At 41.8% G+C, this 18,802-nt stretch overlaps 1 protein-coding gene across 1 annotated transcript; it reads right to left on the bottom strand.

The window, feature by feature from the left end:
* Window positions 1-9,812: 9,812 nt before the first annotated feature.
* Window positions 9,813-15,460, bottom strand: snai2 (snail family zinc finger 2). The gene is made up of 3 exons (XM_083557955.1): window positions 15,064-15,460; window positions 10,645-11,187; window positions 9,813-10,558 (listed from the first exon to the last, which is right to left on the bottom strand). The coding sequence occupies exons 1-3, from the start codon at window positions 15,140-15,142 to the stop codon at window positions 10,377-10,379; spliced, it is 804 nt and encodes a 267-aa protein (XP_083414081.1). The 5' UTR covers window positions 15,143-15,460; the 3' UTR covers window positions 9,813-10,376.
* Between the last annotated feature and the right edge of the window lie 3,342 nt (window positions 15,461-18,802).

Raw genomic sequence — 18,802 nt, 5'->3', positions numbered from 1 at the left:
GCTCCAACCTGCCCGAGCTCCTTCCTCAAATCTGCCTCGACACCGTGGCATACAGGTAAGGAATGCAGCGCGAGACGATCAGGTGCAGCAGGGCGCGTGCCGGCACGCCATACACAGGTAACCTGCTTCCCCACACATCTCTTCTGACACATGACTCGCTATGGAATGCAGCAAAATCTTTTCACTTCCATCATGGAAAAAAAAATCCCCCGAAAACGCAAAGTGTCAAGCGAAGGAGGTGACAACGGGGGGGGTCGCATTTGCACATGTCGATGTACAAAAAGCGTTTCGAGCCAATGTTAGCATTCCCATTTTGGAATAGTTCAACATCTAGGTAGGACCCGCCCTAACAACTGGGTGGAGATGGATAACCGTAGCCTGGGGGAATAAAAATCTTTCTCTCTCTTTCTCTCTCTCTCTCTCGCTCTTTCTCCCTTGTTCTTTCGGAGTTTTTTTAGGGCTTTCTAAAAGCCTGGGTGTGGACAGTGTACTTTTGATATCTCTGTAATTATTGTCTATTTCACATCACAATAAGCGGCATGTTGCTGCACAAACATTCACCTTTCTCTGCACAAACACACACACACATACACACACACTTCCCTGCACGAACACACTTACCCCTGACTTTTTCTTCTCTCATAGAGCCATTAACACGTTACACACGTATTTAATACGTGTCACCTTTGTACACGTGACCCGAAGCAAATAATTTTTTTGCATGGACGTTCAATTTCCTTTTAATTGTTCGCATTTTTATTGTTTATTTTTTCTTATTTTTTATTCATATTTTTTCCACAGCATTTGTTCGAAATCTAAAATGAGTGAAAAATTGAAAAGTTTTTTTCATTTTTTTTTCTGTAATTAAAAAAATATATATTTTTTAGGAACAAATAATATATACATTTATTCGATGTATCTTCTTAAAAAAATAAAAAAAAAAGATCCAATTCCACATGAACATTTATAAAGTTATGGAGCAACTCAAAAACTATGATGGATTTACCTCAGGACTTCAGTTTGCAAGAACAGATTTTCACTTCACTTAAACAAAATTATAAAAAAAAATATTTGAAAATCGGCATTTGGTACCAACCTGATGAAGTTTTTAAGTTTGGTTCCTCCAAAGGTTCCTTCCTTCATGAATTTATTAGGGATAAACTTATAGGCACTAAATCTCTGTAAAGCTGCTTTGGGACAATGTCTACTGTTAAAAGTGCTCTAGAAATAAAACTGAATTGTGGCGTTAACATGTGGCTTCACAGTTATATATATATATATATATATATTCTTCACATATATAAATGGAAATATTGGAAAAGTTTATTACCCAGTAAATGTTTTGAGTCTTTAAAGAGATAATTAAGAAGAATAACACACTGAACCGCACTGGGAACTCGGTCCTGTGTGATTTATGAATTCGCTGATGCTGCTGCTCCGTTATCTGGAGGCACTTTTCACTGAAAGTTATGTTAATGTTACCCCTTTGGAGAGGACAGGAATATTATTTACTGTCCAAAAGCCAAGCACAAGATTTAAACGAGAGCCTGGGTGTATGTGTGTGTGTGTGTGTGTGTGTGTGTGTGTGTGTGTGTGGTGGGGGTAACAGTCAAGGGGGCCCATCTTAAATGTTCATTTTTCCAGAATGTGTGTGTTTTTGTTGTCTTAAGTTTTCCTTGGTGGCGGCGAACAAAGTGTTCCACTGTGGAGCGAGCTGTGGGCCTGCAGACACAGTGTCTGTGCTGGGAGTTCCTGTCCCAGGCCCAGATCCCGCAGACCCACAGCAACCAGGACAAGGTCAGACGCTCTTCAGCTCCAACCATACGGCTATGTTACCTCGCTGGACCGCTTTTCAGGGGGTTTTGCAGCGAGGAAATGTAGAAAAGAAGCAGATCTCGAAGAGAGAATCGAGAGAAGAGTTGCACGCTCAGAACTGGGCTTCGTCTACTGTGGAATGGGAAACGAGACATCGTTGTTGACAAATAAGAACGTGTTTTGTCTGATAATAGATTCAGATTAGGAAATCTCCAGTTTAGAGCACCTGTACAGTTCACACCTGTAAAATTATGTCAAAATAGTTTTTTTTCTCTGGACATTTTCTCGCCATATTCTGGACAAGTGTCCTTTGTGTTTAACGGCCGAGATTATCAGACGTCCGGAATTCCAACCATGAAAAAGTTCCCGACGATAAGAGAAAACTCCAAAGACGAGAGATTAAGGAGAAACGCACAACTGATATCACTTGAAAGACACTTTGAAGTTTCCAGTAGACGTTTCCAAGGCCATAAAACACAAAACAACATTTTAGAAATCAGGTCTTTTCCAGCCGCGGGGTGATGTTTCTTGTATTGATGGCATCGTTGCCGTGTATTTTAGGTTTCCTCTGTGAAGGAAGACCACTTCGTGAGGGAAGAGGTTGGGCGAGCTGCTGCTAACCAGGAAAGGTTGTATAGACCTCAGGAGGAACATCTGTCCATGTCCTCAATACATCGTGGTGCATCCTCGAGTCAAGGACGTAGCGAGCAGTGAAAAAGCAAATCGGAAAACCAGACCGTGCGCTCGCCACTCTGTCTCGCAAGCGCACTAAAATATTACTGCTATACAATGTGTTCTTCAAGAGCATGGTACCCTGGTGGCTTCCGAAATGGGTTCTCCTGTACTTAGCAGTGGAGGGGGTTTTTTATTCATGGGTGTTAGAAAAGCTTTAGGTTGGAAAATTCAACTGAGGAAAAATCGGAGGTTGGAAGAAACCGGTGTACACAGAGCTCCGCCTCTTAGGATCCGTAGCAGCCAATGGAAAACTAGCTAGCTAAGAAGTTCTGTACGTTAAGAAAATCTAAACAGAACTGGAATCTTTACAGATCTCCAGCTAGCAAGTCTATTTTATAACAATTTGTTGTATACTATTCTTGAAAACAAAGCTTTGTTTTAAAAACATTTCCCCATGTCATGTTTCATTCCTTACATGCTCAGCTTTCCTGAGCAGTAGAAACAGATAACTCAGCATCCAGCATCGTTGCCTTCTCTGTGAGAGAGTTTCTCCGGACTTAGGAATCTCATCTCCCAGATTATTTTTTTTATTTTTTATTTTTTTTTACTATTTTTGGCGCCGTCGCGTGTTTTCGCAAAAGATTGCCTTTCCTCCGCACAATACCAGTAACGGTATCCGGACGATGGTTTTTGCTATGTTCGCATTTCTGCAGTGTCAAAGACAGAAGCTGGAACCTGGAACGGTGGAACCTTGAGGCGTGTTTATACGATGACTGAGAGGCGTTTTAGCAGGACACGAGATGGACGGATTCATCACGTTCTCCAGAAGTCCCCGCGTTAGAGGTCTTCAAGGGTTCTGGATTGAAAACGTACCTTCTGTCATTGCAAATTTGTTTCTCTAGTCCTACTTCAGATTTAAAAAACTTGTTGACTCATAGCTCCTCATGGAAATGCTGAGAAATGGTGGGAGGCTCCCCGTTGTCGTGTCTGAGCAAGAGCTGCTCCAATGAGGAGCGATGTCTGAGCCACATCCTAATGAGTAAGATCTCGTCCAGCTGAATCTCAGCCTTTCACACACACACCACACTCACACACTCTAGACCCGTACAATCAGTACACTCATACTGATGTACACATCTGAGTGAGCACCTGCTGCTTCACACAGCAATGCTGAAGGAAATAGACATTCCATGTGTGTGTGTGTGTGTGTGTGTGTGTGTGTGTGTGTAGTAGGTCAAAGGTGAACACAAGATCTTGGTTCAGCTCTATACTGCTTGTGCTACATTCCTTCCACAGAGTGAATAATAGAGAAACATCATAGGAAATCTTGCTAAGCACCATGTCCCTTTATTTTTATATTTTTAATAAAACGGCCAAGAAGTGAATGCGTGTAAAACCAGTTAACATACTTGGAAGGAACAATACAATCAGATGGACGGAAGGTGATAAAATGTGCCATGAGGCTCAGGCACGAGCGTTCTAATACGATCATTTATTTTTTTTATTTTTTTTTTTTTTTGGAAAACCTGTTTTAAATAAACGCAGAGTTTTTTGCCTCGGGGGTTCCGATTTCCAGCGATTAGAACGTTTAGTGTTTTAGAACTAGAAGAACTGAATCTAATTACAGTTTTTCCCAGTCGCTTTGGAGCGTTTCTCAGATCAGAAATGAAATTCTCAAAACTACTTGTTCAAACTCCTTTAGTTTAGTTATTTGCTCTTAACATAAGAACATTTCTCGTTGATCAAATTGCGAATGCTTTTGTACATCATTTACCGTATTTTTTTCAGACTATAAGCCGCCTCATTTTTCCCACATTTTGAACTTAAACAACGGAGCGGCTAATTTAAGAAATTTTCCTGGGTTTTTCCCGGTTTCACAAACTTCGAGCCAAAAAACGGAGACCCATAACATTAGACCAATGAAATTTCCGAACGGAAACAAAAAAACGCACCTCACCTGTGTTCTGAGCTGCACGGCATCAGGAGTAAAAACATTTTGTTAAACGCACGACGATGCCAAAAGAAAAACTCCTGAGAGAAATAGTTGTGAAAGGAAGGAGGAAGACAGTGAACAATGACTTTCTTGGTTGGCTACTGTTTAGATACAAGCCGTTGTAGCGCGTTGAGTCTGGGTGAAGGGAGAGCTCGCTAACTCCAGTTACAACAGAAATCATATAAGCACAGACAGGTTTCCAAAACTTGTGCTTTTTTTATTTTTCTTGGCAACAGCGTTACAGGTTAGTCACAGAAATTAAGAAATGAGCATCAGAAAACAATAAGGACATGTTCTCCGGTCTTGCACGCATGCAGTAATACCAGAAAAATGCGAGGGCAGCCTATTCCCAAAATGCCGCTCTGCTCTTAAAGGAGCCACAACATGTTTCACCTGTTACACCGTACACCGAAGAATGCTGGAAGGGTAAGGAGGCAAATTAGAGGAAGAGGAAGAAGAGGTCAGAGACATAGACACATTTCAGATGAAATTAGAGCCACTATTGTGGACCATGTTGTCAATCATGGCCTCACAGTGGTATTGCAAGGGATGATATCTGTTGTGATGTGGATGAAAATCTGTGGCCAGACAGACTGGTATGTCTGGGGGGTAGAGACAGATTGCACTGTATAGTACGCCATTTCCTATGTTTACCTTTTGGGATTTTCATTTGTGTCTTTTTCTTTTTTATCACAATGACATTATATTGTAATTTTTCAGTCAGTCCACTAGTAAAAGACCAATAAAAAAGTGTGAATCCTGTCCAGTCTCTTACAATCAATATCCCACATACAGTAATGTGTGAATGGCTGAATCATGGGTTTTGCCTGAAGCATGGGCCTTGTCTAAATCGTGGACCTTGTGTAATCATGAGCCATGTCCGAAGCATGCACCTTGTCTGAAGCAAAGACCTTGTATGAAACATAGGCATGGGGTGTGTTTTTAATTCTCAATAAGGCAGATTTGAAAAGAGTACCTGAAATTTATACATTACAGTTTTTCTCAGTGGCTTCAGAGCGTTTCACCTGAATATTTTTTTACCCCCGAAAACATCTCAGCATCACTTCATCGCGTGCGAAATTGTTAAACCGGTTGTCAGAATCCGTCGTCTAAAATCTCTTCATCGGAAAGACGAACCTTGGATGTCAGCGCCAAAGGCCATCGAACGCCATCGGATCGACCAATGATCAACCGGTTCTGTAAAACAGGTCCAATCTTGTGAAGCTTCAATTGGAGAGTGAATCCAGACAGAATCCAGACAGTGTCGATCCTGTTCGGGTCTCTTGCAATCAATATGAGTCAAATATGCGATCAAATCAAAAAGAATCAAAAAGCACCATTTGGTGCATTTTCAGTCCAAACCGTAGTTTATAGCAAGAAATCCTGAAACTGTGCAGCGTCACACTAAAAACACGGCTAAACATTTTGACGGGACTTTTCAAATCCGATGGAAATGAGATGTTCGTTGACAAATATTTACTTTTGAGAGGATTTTGAGTAAAACACAGGCTTTTGCAGGAAATCCATTGTGTTGTGCCGCTTGTACAACGTGTTTTGAGAAAGGCACTCAAATATTAAGGATGATTTGAGAAAAAACTAAGTAAAAGTATAGATACCTTGTTAGGCCCATGTTAGTGGAAAGCCAAAAAGGGGTCGATTTGTGGGAATTATATCCAAATGAAACACCAGAACAGTGCATTAACTCTAAAGATCAACTCACCACAATTAAATTAAAGTACTGTTAGTACTGTTATAAACTAGTATTTATCGGACAAAAATCAAAAGAAAGTAAATCATTTAAATACATTTTTTAATTTAAAACCCAATGCTTGGAAAAAAAAAAAATACATGGTTCTTAAGGTTTTTTTGAAAATGGGATTAGCAAAAAAAAAAAAAATGCACCGCATGCTACGCTAGCGTTCATGCTAACTCCAGAGAAACACTTTGATTCGATACATATAAAATTGACTTTTTTTAAATGAATAATCAAATGTATTATTTTGGTCAATGTTGCACGTTTTTTTTTTTTTTTTGCATTGGAACGAAGGAATTATTATTATTTTTTTTGCACAGAACATAAAACTCGCCTTGTCGTAAAAGCCCTTGAGCTATAGTATGTGTTAAACTGAACCCAGGGGTCTGGAAGGCTGAACCTCCACCAGACCCACCAGATACTGAGGAAGCCCACACGGTTCAAACCTCGAATGCTAGAACGCTAGCTCGTCCTAGCACACAAATCTCAAAAGATCGATAAACCCGGCGCCTCCCCCGATGCTTTTGTTTCCGAGCAGATAGCGAGGCAGCGCCGAGGTGTACGAACACATCCTGAAGTGAACGGGGCACACCTCATATTTTGCAATGCCGGCCTGAGATTCGTGTACCGGCGCGAGTCCTGCACAGGCATGTTCGTTCCACTACAATGCCAGGATGTAAGGAATATTTTCAGGGGCCTGCTGTTTGTTTAAGGATCCTTTTGTGTCTCTTGATAAAGCTCGCACAAGTAAATACAGGCGCCGGTTTAATTGGGCCGCAATGTAAATCGATCACTTCCTGGTCTCGTTTCATGTGAGATTTGACATCGGTCTAGCATAACAGAAGCCTCAAAGAATCGCTGGAAGGGAAATTTTCTTTGGCGTGGTGGTGGTTTTTTTTTTTTTTTTTACTCGGTGTGTTTACAAAATAAAGGATGTTTCATTCATTAGCTGAGAATTAAAAGCCAGATATTGGATTGGATTGGATTTGGTTTGTTTTTTTTGCTTAGAAAAAAAAAGAAATAAAAAAATCTGAATGTAATCCCCTTTTTAGCTTTTCACATTTTTGTCTTACAACAAACGTAAAATAGGGACCAGGGAACGTATTATTTTTTTTTTTTACTTTTTTTTTTATTATTTAAAGATGCTTTATTTTATTTTTTAATACTTTTTTTTCCTCTCTGTTTTTGGCCTTTCACCCACAATGTGTCAGTCTTTTTTATTAATAATATTAATAATAATAATAATAATAATAATAATAATAATAAATAATAATAATTTTTATTTAAATAAAAATCAATAAAATCTAAAAAAAAACAAATTAAAAATGTAAAAAAATTTATAATTATAATTAAAAATAAAAGAAATAAGCATCACAGATATGTCACAAAAAAAAATAAAAAATTGGAAATCACCTGGAAGCTATTCTTTTTGAAAAACGCTTGCACAGTACAGTCAATTTTTGATCCAACACAACCATAACGTTTTCTGGTTTTGTCCTGGTTACAAGTGTTTTGTGAGCAGCTTCTCCTCCTTCAGAGATTCCCTGTAGTGGGAAGTAGTACCTCAGTGGTTGAGGCTCTGGGTTACTGATAGGAAGGTAAGAAGGTTTAAGGCTTGGTATCGCCAAACTGCCATTTTTGGTCCCTTGAGCAAGGCCCTTAACACTGCGCTGTATCATGGCTGACACTAGGATATATTAAGAAAGAATTTCTAATTCCTGATAAATCGCCATTACTTAGTACCGGATTCAACTCCACAGGATTTCATATTAAACCAGAAACATCTCTTCATAACGTCGTTCGGTTTGAGGTAAAACCATCTCCAAACAAGCGACACCTCACAGCTGATATGCACCGGTACATTAACACGGACTCCAGAAGGAATATGTTGTAGCGTCATGATCCTACTTCAGTCCAGAATCGAGTTTCCAGCTTTTCTAAGCGAAAACATTTCAAGTATTCAGGGGGAAAAAAAAGAGAAAGTTGTGAGCGAAGGAGCATATGATGATCGAGCATGTGATTTTCGGTTCCTGGTCACATGCTGGACCAGTTTTTATGCGTAAGACAAAAGCGATGCGCCTTCGAGGCCAATTACGTCGCATTACCACGTTTTTAAAGGATTTTTTTGACAGAAAAGTTTCCAACATGAGATCTCTACAGGGTTTCATGAGTCAACGGTTTTTGATCCAAGCAACAAAGATGTGAGAAGCAGCTGTTGGAAGCTCACAGGTCTGTGAGAAAGCAGAATGTTTGACTTGCGTAAACTAGCGGATCAACCTCCAGGCTTTTCGGGGGGAGAAAAACAAAAAAAAACAAAAAACAATCGGCTCTCTCATCAGGTTCGACTCGCCAGATCACGCTGTGGTCAGGCAGAGAGAAAGAGAGAGAGAGAGAGAGAGAGAGAGAGAGATAATAAAAGTCTGTTCCTTAGAAAAAAAGGCTAACGAGTACGAGGTCTCAGGCATGGAGATACAGCAAGGCTCGAGTTCAAGAATACGGGCGTTCGAAAGTATCTCAAGGAACATTTTACAGAGGGATCATTAGCATAAGTTGCTCAGTAGCGTGTAACAAGGTTGACAGAGAGCTAGCATGCATGCTAATATCACTTAAGGAATATGTATTGCTTAACAATGTTAAGAGTTTGGACGGTTCAGGTGAACGAGGAGAAAGTTCTTCCCGGATATTTCGGACCAAACCGGAGATTTAGCATCGATTCCGCGTGTTAGCATATGCGGAGTCGACAAGCTGAAGTTCCGTGGAACACCTGCATCGTGCACCTCCTCACCTCGAGTCATGCCCCTCTAAAATCTCTCCGTACGCTCCTACCCCAGGGTGCGACGACACAAGTGTTCATTCATAGCAGCTCTAAAAATATTCGCGTGAAAGGCGCCATTGAGAAAGTCATGAGATCTGACCAGGAGCACGTGCTATTAATCGAATCATCTGGGGTTTTTGTTTTCTCTGCCTGAGATGTCCTAATGGACATGAAAAAAGAAAGAAAGAAAGAAAAAAAAAAAGAGGCCTGGGGCGTTTGGCAGGGAAGCGAGAGCTACATAGGGAGGAAGTGTGACATTTTTTTTGGCGACTGCAAACAGGTTCAAAAAGAGAAAGAGTGAGAGAGAGAGAGAGAGAGAGAGAGAGAAAGCTGAAGCGCCAAACGCCAACTCATTTTCAAAACGTCTCCTACACAATGCTTCCCTTTTATATACTCACCAGAATCGCTTCCGATCGCTTCCTCTATGCGTCCCGACTCCTCGTGAGTCGTCGTCTACCCACAGTCATACGAGGAACCTGGAAAAACTAGCGCAACATCTCTACCTTATGAATCCGGTGGACGCCCGGTGAGTCACGTGACCGCCGTGGAAACGAGAGCACAAGCGCCAGCGTTGTCACAGCAAGTTAAAACACACCACTTGTAATTCGCGCCAGGGTTTGACGCCTCTGCGGGGGTTTTCGTCTTTCGGAAAAGGCCTCGGTTAGGTGGCGCGTTGGTACGCGACAAGGCGCTTCTAGCACATCAGTGTAAAAAAAAAGTTAAAAATCGCAAGGAACTTTTTTTTTTTTTTTTTATTTAGAAAGTGTATAAAAAAGGGAACACATACAAAAAATAATCACCCATTCCATTTAAATGTATACGTACAAACAATATACAATCATTTCAGTCACACGTACATTCAGATATGTATTTAAAAAAATAATAAACGATTACAGAGCTCTGAGAGGAAAAGAAAACAAACAAAAAAAAAAAAACGCTGATTGTCTTTGTACATTTTTTAAATACTTTGCACTTGTTCCCTCTGCAGAAAATGGCTTTATTTGATCCTAGAAGTCTTTGGTTTCTAAACACATCCAGTACGGGGATCGGATACGGGACTTTCGGCGGTTTCGTCCTGTGTTGAGAAAACTTTTTTTTTTCTTACAGTACACAGAAGGAAGGAAAAAAAAATTATAGGTAAAAAAAAAAAATTTACAAATAGGAAGCACATGATGGAGCGCATGATCATATAAAAAAAATGGTAAAAAATACTGCGTGTGAAAATATTTGGACAAATATTGCTTTTTTTTTTTTGGTTTCAAGGCACCATGAAGAATTTTTTTCCCAGAGCAGTCTGTGTAGGTTATTTTGGGGGTTAGGGGGCGTCAGTGAGCGACGCAGCATCCCGACTCCTCGTGTTTGTGCAGGAGTGACATTCTGGAGAAGGTTTTTGAGCAGTTCTTGCACTGGTACTTCTTGACGTCCGAGTGCGTCTGCAGGTGAGCCCTGAGGTTGGATCTGTCGGCGAACGCCCTGCTGCAATGGGAACACGAGAACGGCTTCTCGCCTGAAAAACAAAACGCAACCGTCTCACACACTTGTTAAGAATTGAACCTTTGACCAGCGTTCCCCTTATATTTTGTTTCCCCTCACCTGTGTGTGTGCGGATGTGTCCCTGGAGCAGCCACGGTCGCGAGAACGCCTTTCCGCACAGCTTGCAGACGCACGGCAGCGTGTGTGTCCGTATGTGCATTTTGAGCGCGCCGAGGCTCACGTACTCCTTCTCGCAGTACTTGCAGCTGAACGCCTTGCGTGCATGCGCCTCGCAGTGCAGCTGCTTGTGCTTGAGCAGGCCCGCGTACGTCGAGTACGACTTGTGACACAGGGCGCAGCGGAACTTCTCGGTCACGTCGGAGGCGCCGCTGCCGCCACTCGGGCTGGTGGTGGTGGTGAAGGTAAAGGACGCCGGCTGTTCGTGCTCATGTTCGTGCTCGTCCTCGTCGCTCCTCGGTATCTCGTGGCCGTCTTTGGGCGAGGGGTATCCCGACACAGGCGACAGGTCGGTGGGGAGAGGCGAAGGGGGACAGTCGCTCGCCGTCCACATGGTGATGGGGCTGTACATGACCGGGCTCAGGATCTCTGGCTGCGGGATCACGGGCATCACCAGGCTTTTAAGGAGCTGCTGAGACACGAACGCTGCAGGAAAAAAACAAACAAAAAACGTGTGCATCAACATTTAGCAATGAACATGATTTATTTTATGGATGCAGATAGCAAACACCTGTATGACATTTCATCGCTGTACCACTCCAACGTGAAGCTGCTCTAACCCACTCCACTGTACATTATACCCCCACAATGTACAAATCACAATATTCACTATACGCCCACACTATACCTTACAATATACACTCACACTATACCTTATACCCCCACACTATACATTTACAATATATACACTATACCTTGTACCCCCACACTATACATTTACAATATATACACTATACCTTATACCCCCACACTATACATTTACAATATATACACTATACCTTATACCCCCACACTATACATTTACAATATATACACTATACCTTACAATATACACTCACACTATACATTTACAATATATACACTATACCTTATACCCCCACACTATACATTTACAATATATACACTATACCTTATACCCCCACACTATACATTTACAATATATACACTATACCTTATACCCCCACACTATACATTTACAATATATACACTATACCTTATACCCCCACACTATACATTTACAATATATACACTATACCTTATACCCCCACACTATACATTTACAATATATACACTATACCTTATACCCCCACACTATACATTTACAATATATACACTATACCTTATACCCCCACACTATACATTTACAATATATACACTATACCTTATACCCCCACACTATACATTTACAATATATACACTATACTCTCACACTATACTCACAATATACCTTAAACCCCCACACTATACACTATACCCCCACACTATATCTTATACCCCCACACTACACCCCCACACTATACATTTACAATATATACACACACACACACACACACACACACACACACACACTCTATACTCACACTATACCTTATACCCCCACACTATACATTTCCAATATATACACTATACCCCCACACTATACCTTATGCCCCCACACTATACATTTACAATATATACACCATACACTCACACTATAAACTCATAATATACATTATACCCCCAGACTATACACTCACACTATAACCTCACACTATATACTACACCCCCATGCTATACACTCACAATAGACACTTTACCTCTACGCTATAGACTCACAATATACACTATACCCCCACTCTATACACTTACAACATATACTATACACTCACAGTATACACTATACACCCACTCTATACACTTACAACATATACTATACACTCACAGTATACACTATACACCCACTCTATACACTTACAACATATACTATACACTCACAGTATACACTATACACCCACTCTATACACTTACAACATATACTATAGACTCACAATATACACTATACCCCCACTCTATACACTTACAACATATACTATACACTCACAGTATACACTATACACCCACTCTATACACTTACAACATATACTATACACTCACAGTATACACTATACACCCACTCTATACACTTACAACATATACTATAGACTCACAATATACACTATACCCCCACTCTATACACTCACAATATACACTATACCCCCACAATATACACTCAATATACACTATACCCCCACTCTATACACTTACAACATATACTATACACTCACAGTATACACTATACCCCCACTCTATACACTCACAATATACACTATACCCCCACAATATACACTCAATATACACTATACCCCCACTCTATACACTTACAACATATACTATACACTCACAGTATACACTATACCCCCACTCTATACACTTACAACATATACAATACACTCACAATATACACTATACCCCCACAATATACACTATACCCCCACTCGATACACTCACAATATACACTATACCCCCACTCGATACACTTACAACATATACAATACACTCACAATATACACTATACCCCCACTCGATACACTCACAATATACACTATACCCCCACTCGATACACTCACAATATACACTATACCCCCACTCGATACACTCACAATATACACTATACCCACCACAATATACACTCACAATATACACTATACCCACCACAATATACACTATACCCCCACTCGATACACTCACAATATACACTATACCCCCACAATATACACTCAATATACACTATACCCCCACTCTATACACTTACAACATATACTATACACTCACAATATACACTATACCTCCACTCTATACACTATACCCCCACTCGATACACTCACAATTTACACTATACCCACCACAATATACACTATACCCCCACTCGATACACTATACCCCCACTCGATACACTCACAATATACACTTTACCCCCACAATATACACTATACCCCCACAATATACACTCACAACATACACTATACCCCCACAATATAAACTATACCCCCACAATATAAACTATACCCCCACTCTGTACACTCACAACATATACTATACACTCACAATATACACTATACCTCCACTCAATACACTCACAATATACACTATACCCCCACAATATACACTATACCCCCACTCGATACACTCACAATATACACTAAACCCCCACAATATACACTCAACATATACTATACACTCACAATATACACTATACCCCCACTCGATACACTATACCCCCACTCGATACACTCACAATATACACTTTACCCCCACAATATACACTATACCCCCACAATATACACTCACAACATACACTATACCCCCACAATATAAACTATACCCCCACAATATAAACTATACCCCCACAATATAAACTATACCCCCACTCTGTACACTCACAACATATACTATACACTCACAATATACACTATACCTCCACTCAATACACTCACAATATACACTATACCCACCACAATATATACACTATACCCTATACCCTCACGCTGTACACTCACAATATTTAATTCAATTTTATTTCTATTGCGCTTGTCCCAAAGCAGACACAGATGTGGTTGTTTATCAAAAGTGATTAACCTGGTGATAAAAAGGAATAAGATGTTCTTTATGTCTAAGTTTGTCTCTGATGAACAAGCAGGTGGTGACTGCGGTGAGAAAAAACTCCCCGAGACGGCATAAGGAAGAAACCTTGAGAGGAACCAGACTCAAGAGGGAACCCGTCCTCATCTGGGTTTCACTGAATGTCCATTTATTACAGATATACGATGTTGCGGGGTGCAGTGACGGTGATCAGAAGCGAAAAGTAGTCCTGAGTCCAACTCCATCCTCAAAGCTCCTGTTCTTACTCCATGATGAATCCCAGAATATAAACTCTACACTCACACTATACACTTTACACACACAATCTACACTATACATTATACTCCACACTACACACTTTAACCCCTTACTCCATATACACTAACTCCTCAAGCTTCCTGGTAGAAGCTTCTCATTAAATGTGCAGGACAGCAGCAGTGAGGGGTTTCATCCTCCTGTCTTTTTCCCCTGTGTATTTAAATGAAGGGTCTTTCACATTGCACTACTTTATTTCCTTCAACAAAGTTTACCAACATTTTTTTCACCCAGAAATGTCTCAGACCAGGGATCAAAGGTGCACCAGGTTCCCTGGGGAACAGGGTCCTACTGAAGGTGAGCTCTGAGTGGACCTGCTGAGTGGTGAAGATTGTTTCCACACCAGATTTCTACACCCTCCCAAAGAGCTTTCAGCAGGAGAACTCTTCTGCATGGAGTTTTGGTTTCATGGTTTCATTCGGGAACCCTGGCCCACTGCTGTTCACGTGGTCCTGACAGGTCACGTGACCAGTGCGCGTTCCGAGCGCGTTCTGGAAGATCGGTTCCAAAGGGAAATCATGGATTAAAAGATCAGATGGTGCTGATTACCTGTAGGACAGTCCAGCTCGCTGTAATTGGGCTTCTTGGAGAAGTTGAAATGCTTTTTGACCAGAAACGAGCGCGGCATCTTTGGACCTGCTTCCTTACGACAAGAAAAAAAAAAAAAAGAAGAAATTAAAAAAAAAAGGTGAAAATCCCCGACAGCAGGTTAAATCCTCAGAGCGCAATCCGACACACACTCACACACACTCACACACAAACACACATCCTACATCCCAGGCGGAAAAACTTCTCCAGAACCGCTACAGCTCCATCAAATACTCCCTAATCAGGTGCAGAGGGCGGGGCTTCATCTCATTTACATAACCCCATGCCCGGCTCTGTCGAATCACGCTCTGAGGGCGGGGTTGTATTGCGGAAGTAATTTGCATAACGGTGCTGTTGATCCTCCTATTGGCGCGTCATGCTCAGTGGGAGGAGCTTAATGTGCACTGCGAAGAGGCAGACAGGTGTTTTTTTCGGTTGTTGTTTTTTCAGAAGTTTGATGAGTTCAAACAAATAAAAACAATCGGTTAATAGTGAATTTCTATAAAGACAGTTTTCACTATTTAATACAAAACTATATTTGCATGCCATGTGATCACGTGATTCACACGCGTTACTATTGCCATTTGTGATGACGTTATTACACGTTTGAACGCGGTGCGTGTTTTTTTTTTTTTTTTTTTAACACCTCTATAAAGCTTCATAAGCAAATCTCCAATTATAAAGGAAAAAACAGTACGTATTAACATTTACAGACTAATATCAACAATAATAATATTAATATTAACAATAATAAATTGACAATTCTTTTCCACATTTCATCCTGTAACGCGCATAAAGCAGTAGAGCCTGTTAATAACGGTGGACTGGCGCCCTCTTGAGGTCGCACCCACACCCAACGGTTTCAGATACCACCAAACCCGCCCAGACCCCCAAATATCCAAAAACACTCTCCCAATTCATTCCAAATTCTTCCAAACACCGCCAAATACCCAAAACATGTCCAACACACCGCCAAAAACCCAAAACACGCCTCAAGCATGCCAATATCCCAAACACTCCCAAATACCTCTAACAACCGCAAACACCCCCAAATACCTCCGACCGCAGCACAATACTCAAAACACGCCCCAAATACCCCAAACACGCCACAAGCACTCCTTCTTCTTCTTCTTCTTCTTTCGGCTGCTCCCATTAGGGGTCGCCACAGCGGATCATCCGTCTCCATACCACCCTGTCCTCTATATCTGCCTCTTTTACACCAACTACCTGCATATCTTCCCTCACCACATCCATGAACCTCCTCCTTGGCCTTCCTCTTTTCCTCCTACCTGGTGGCTCCATCTTCAGCATTTTTCTACCAATATAATTCATGTCCCTTCTCTGCACATGTCCAAACCATCTCAATCTCGCCTCCCTCACCTTGTCACCAAAACATCCTACATGTGCTGTCCCTCTAATAAACTCATTTCTAATCTTGTCCATCTTCGTCACTCCCAACGAAAACCTTAACATCTTCAGCTCTGCTACCTCCAGCTCCATCTCCTGTCTTTTACTCAATGCCACTGTCTCTAATCCATACAACATCGCAGGTCTCACCACAGTCCTATAAACTTTCCCTTTCATTCTTGCAGATACTCTTCTATCACAAATCACTCCTGTCACTCTTCTCCACCCACTCCACCCTGCCTGCACTCTTTTCTTTACTTCCCTAACACACTCTCCATTACTTTGCACTGTTGACCCCAGGTACCTGAACTCCTCCACCTTCTCCACCTCTTCTCCCTGCAACCGCATCACTCCACTGCCCTCCCTCTCATTCACACACATATACTCTGTCTTACTCCTACTGACTTTCATTCCCCTTCTCTCCAGCGCATATCTCCACCTCTCCAGGCTCTTCTCAACCTGCTCTCTACTCTCACCACAAATCACAATATCATCTGCAAACATCATAGTCCAGGGAGACTCCTGTCTGACCTCGTCCGTCAACCTGTCCATCACCACTGCAAACAGGAAAGGGCTCAGGGCCGATCCTTGATGCAGTCCAACCTTCACCCTGAACCAGTCTGTCGTACCTACTGCACACTTTACTGCCGTCACACTGTCCTCATACATGTCCTGCACCACCCTCACATACTTCTCTGACACACCTGACTTCCTCATACAATACCACAACTCCTCTCTCGGCACCCTGTCGTACGCTTTCTCTAAATCCACAAATACACAATGCAGCTCCTTCTGTCCTTCTCTATACTTCTCCATCAACATCCTCAAAGCAAATAAGGCATCTGTGGTGCTCTTCCTCGGCATGAAACCATACTGTTGCTCACAGATGGTCACCTCTTCTCTCAGCCTGGCTTCCACTACTCTTTCCCATAACTTCATGGTGTGACTGATCAACTTAATTCCCCTGTAGTTACTGCAGGTCTGCACATCTCCCTTATGCTTAAAGATCGGTACCAGCACACTCCTTCTCCATTCCTCAGGCATCTTCTCCCCTTCCAGAATCCTGTTAAACAATCTGGTTAAAAACTCCACTGCATCTCACCTAAACATCTCCACGCTTCTACCGGTATGTCATCTGGTCCAACCGACTTTCCATTCTTCATCCTCTTAATCGCTGCTCTCACTTCCTCCTTACTAATCCTATCTACATCCTGCTTCACCAACTCCACATCCTCCAACCTTCTCTCTCTCTGATTTTCCTCATTCATTAGCTGCTCAAAATACTCCCTCCATCTTCTCAACACACTCTCCTCACTAGTCAACACATTTCCCTCTCCATCCTTTATTGCTCTAACTTGCAGTACATCCTTCCCAGCTCGGTCCCTCTGCTTGGCCAATCGGTATAAATCCTTTTCTCCTTCCTTAGTGTCCAACCTCTTATACAGTTCCTCATATGCCTTTTCCTTGGCTTTCGCCACATCCCTTTTAACCTGCTGCCGCATCTCCTTGTGCTCCTGCCTACTTTTCTCATCACTCTGTTGATCCCACTTCTGTTTTGCCAATCTCTTTCCCCTAATGCTCTCCTGCACTTCCTCATTCCACCACCACGTCTCCTTGTCTTGCTTTCTATTTCCAGATGTCACACCAAGTACTTTTCTAGCTGCCTCCCTCATCACTCCTGCAGTAGTTGCCCAATCATCCGGCACCTCTTCACCACCACCAAGCCCCTGTCTGACCTCTTCCCTGAACCTCACACTACACTCTTACTCCTTCAGTTTCCACCATCTTATTCTTCTTTCAAACCTTACTTTCCTCCTCTTCTTCTTCGCCTCCAAAACCATCCTACAGACCACCATCCGATGCTGTCTAGCTACACTGTCCCCCGCCAACACCTTACAGTCTCCAATCTCCTTCAGGTTGCATCTCCTACACAGAAGATAATCCACCTGTGTGCACCTTCCTCCACTCTTATACGTCACCCTATGATCCTCCTTCTTCTTAAAATACGTGTTCACCACTGCCATTTCCATCCTTTTAGCAAAATCTACCACCATCTGCCCTTCCACATTCCTCTCCTTAAAACCATACCTACCCATCACCTCCTCATCACCTCTGTTCCCTTCACCTACATGCCCATTAAAGTCTGCCCCAATCATCAATCGTTCTTTCCTAGGTACACCATCTACCACTTCATCTAATTCACTCCAGAATCTTTCTTTCTCCTCCATCTCACAGCCAACTTGTGGAGCATAGGCACTGATGACATTTATCATCATCCCTTCAACTTCCACCT

The sequence above is a fragment of the Silurus aristotelis genome (assembly GCF_946808225.1).
Source record: "Silurus aristotelis genome assembly, chromosome: 1".
Classification (NCBI taxonomy): domain Eukaryota; kingdom Metazoa; phylum Chordata; class Actinopteri; order Siluriformes; family Siluridae; genus Silurus; species Silurus aristotelis.
The sequence above is the reverse complement of the archived record's forward strand: the minus strand, read 5'-3'. Positions and strand labels throughout refer to the sequence as shown.

Excerpts from the sequence above, each read along its gene's own strand:
- snai2 (XM_083557955.1), bottom strand. The coding sequence starts at position 15,142 with ATGCCGCGCTCGTTTCTGGTCAAAAAGCATTTCAACTTCTCCAAGAAG. Across the intron at positions 11,188-15,063 it reads CGAGCTGGACTGTCCTACAG|CGTTCGTGTCTCAGCAGCTC; the intron begins GTAATCAGCACC and ends TTTTTCCTGCAG. Across the intron at positions 10,559-10,644 it reads ACACATCCGCACACACACAG|GCGAGAAGCCGTTCTCGTGT; the intron begins GTGAGGGGAAAC and ends TTTGTTTTTCAG.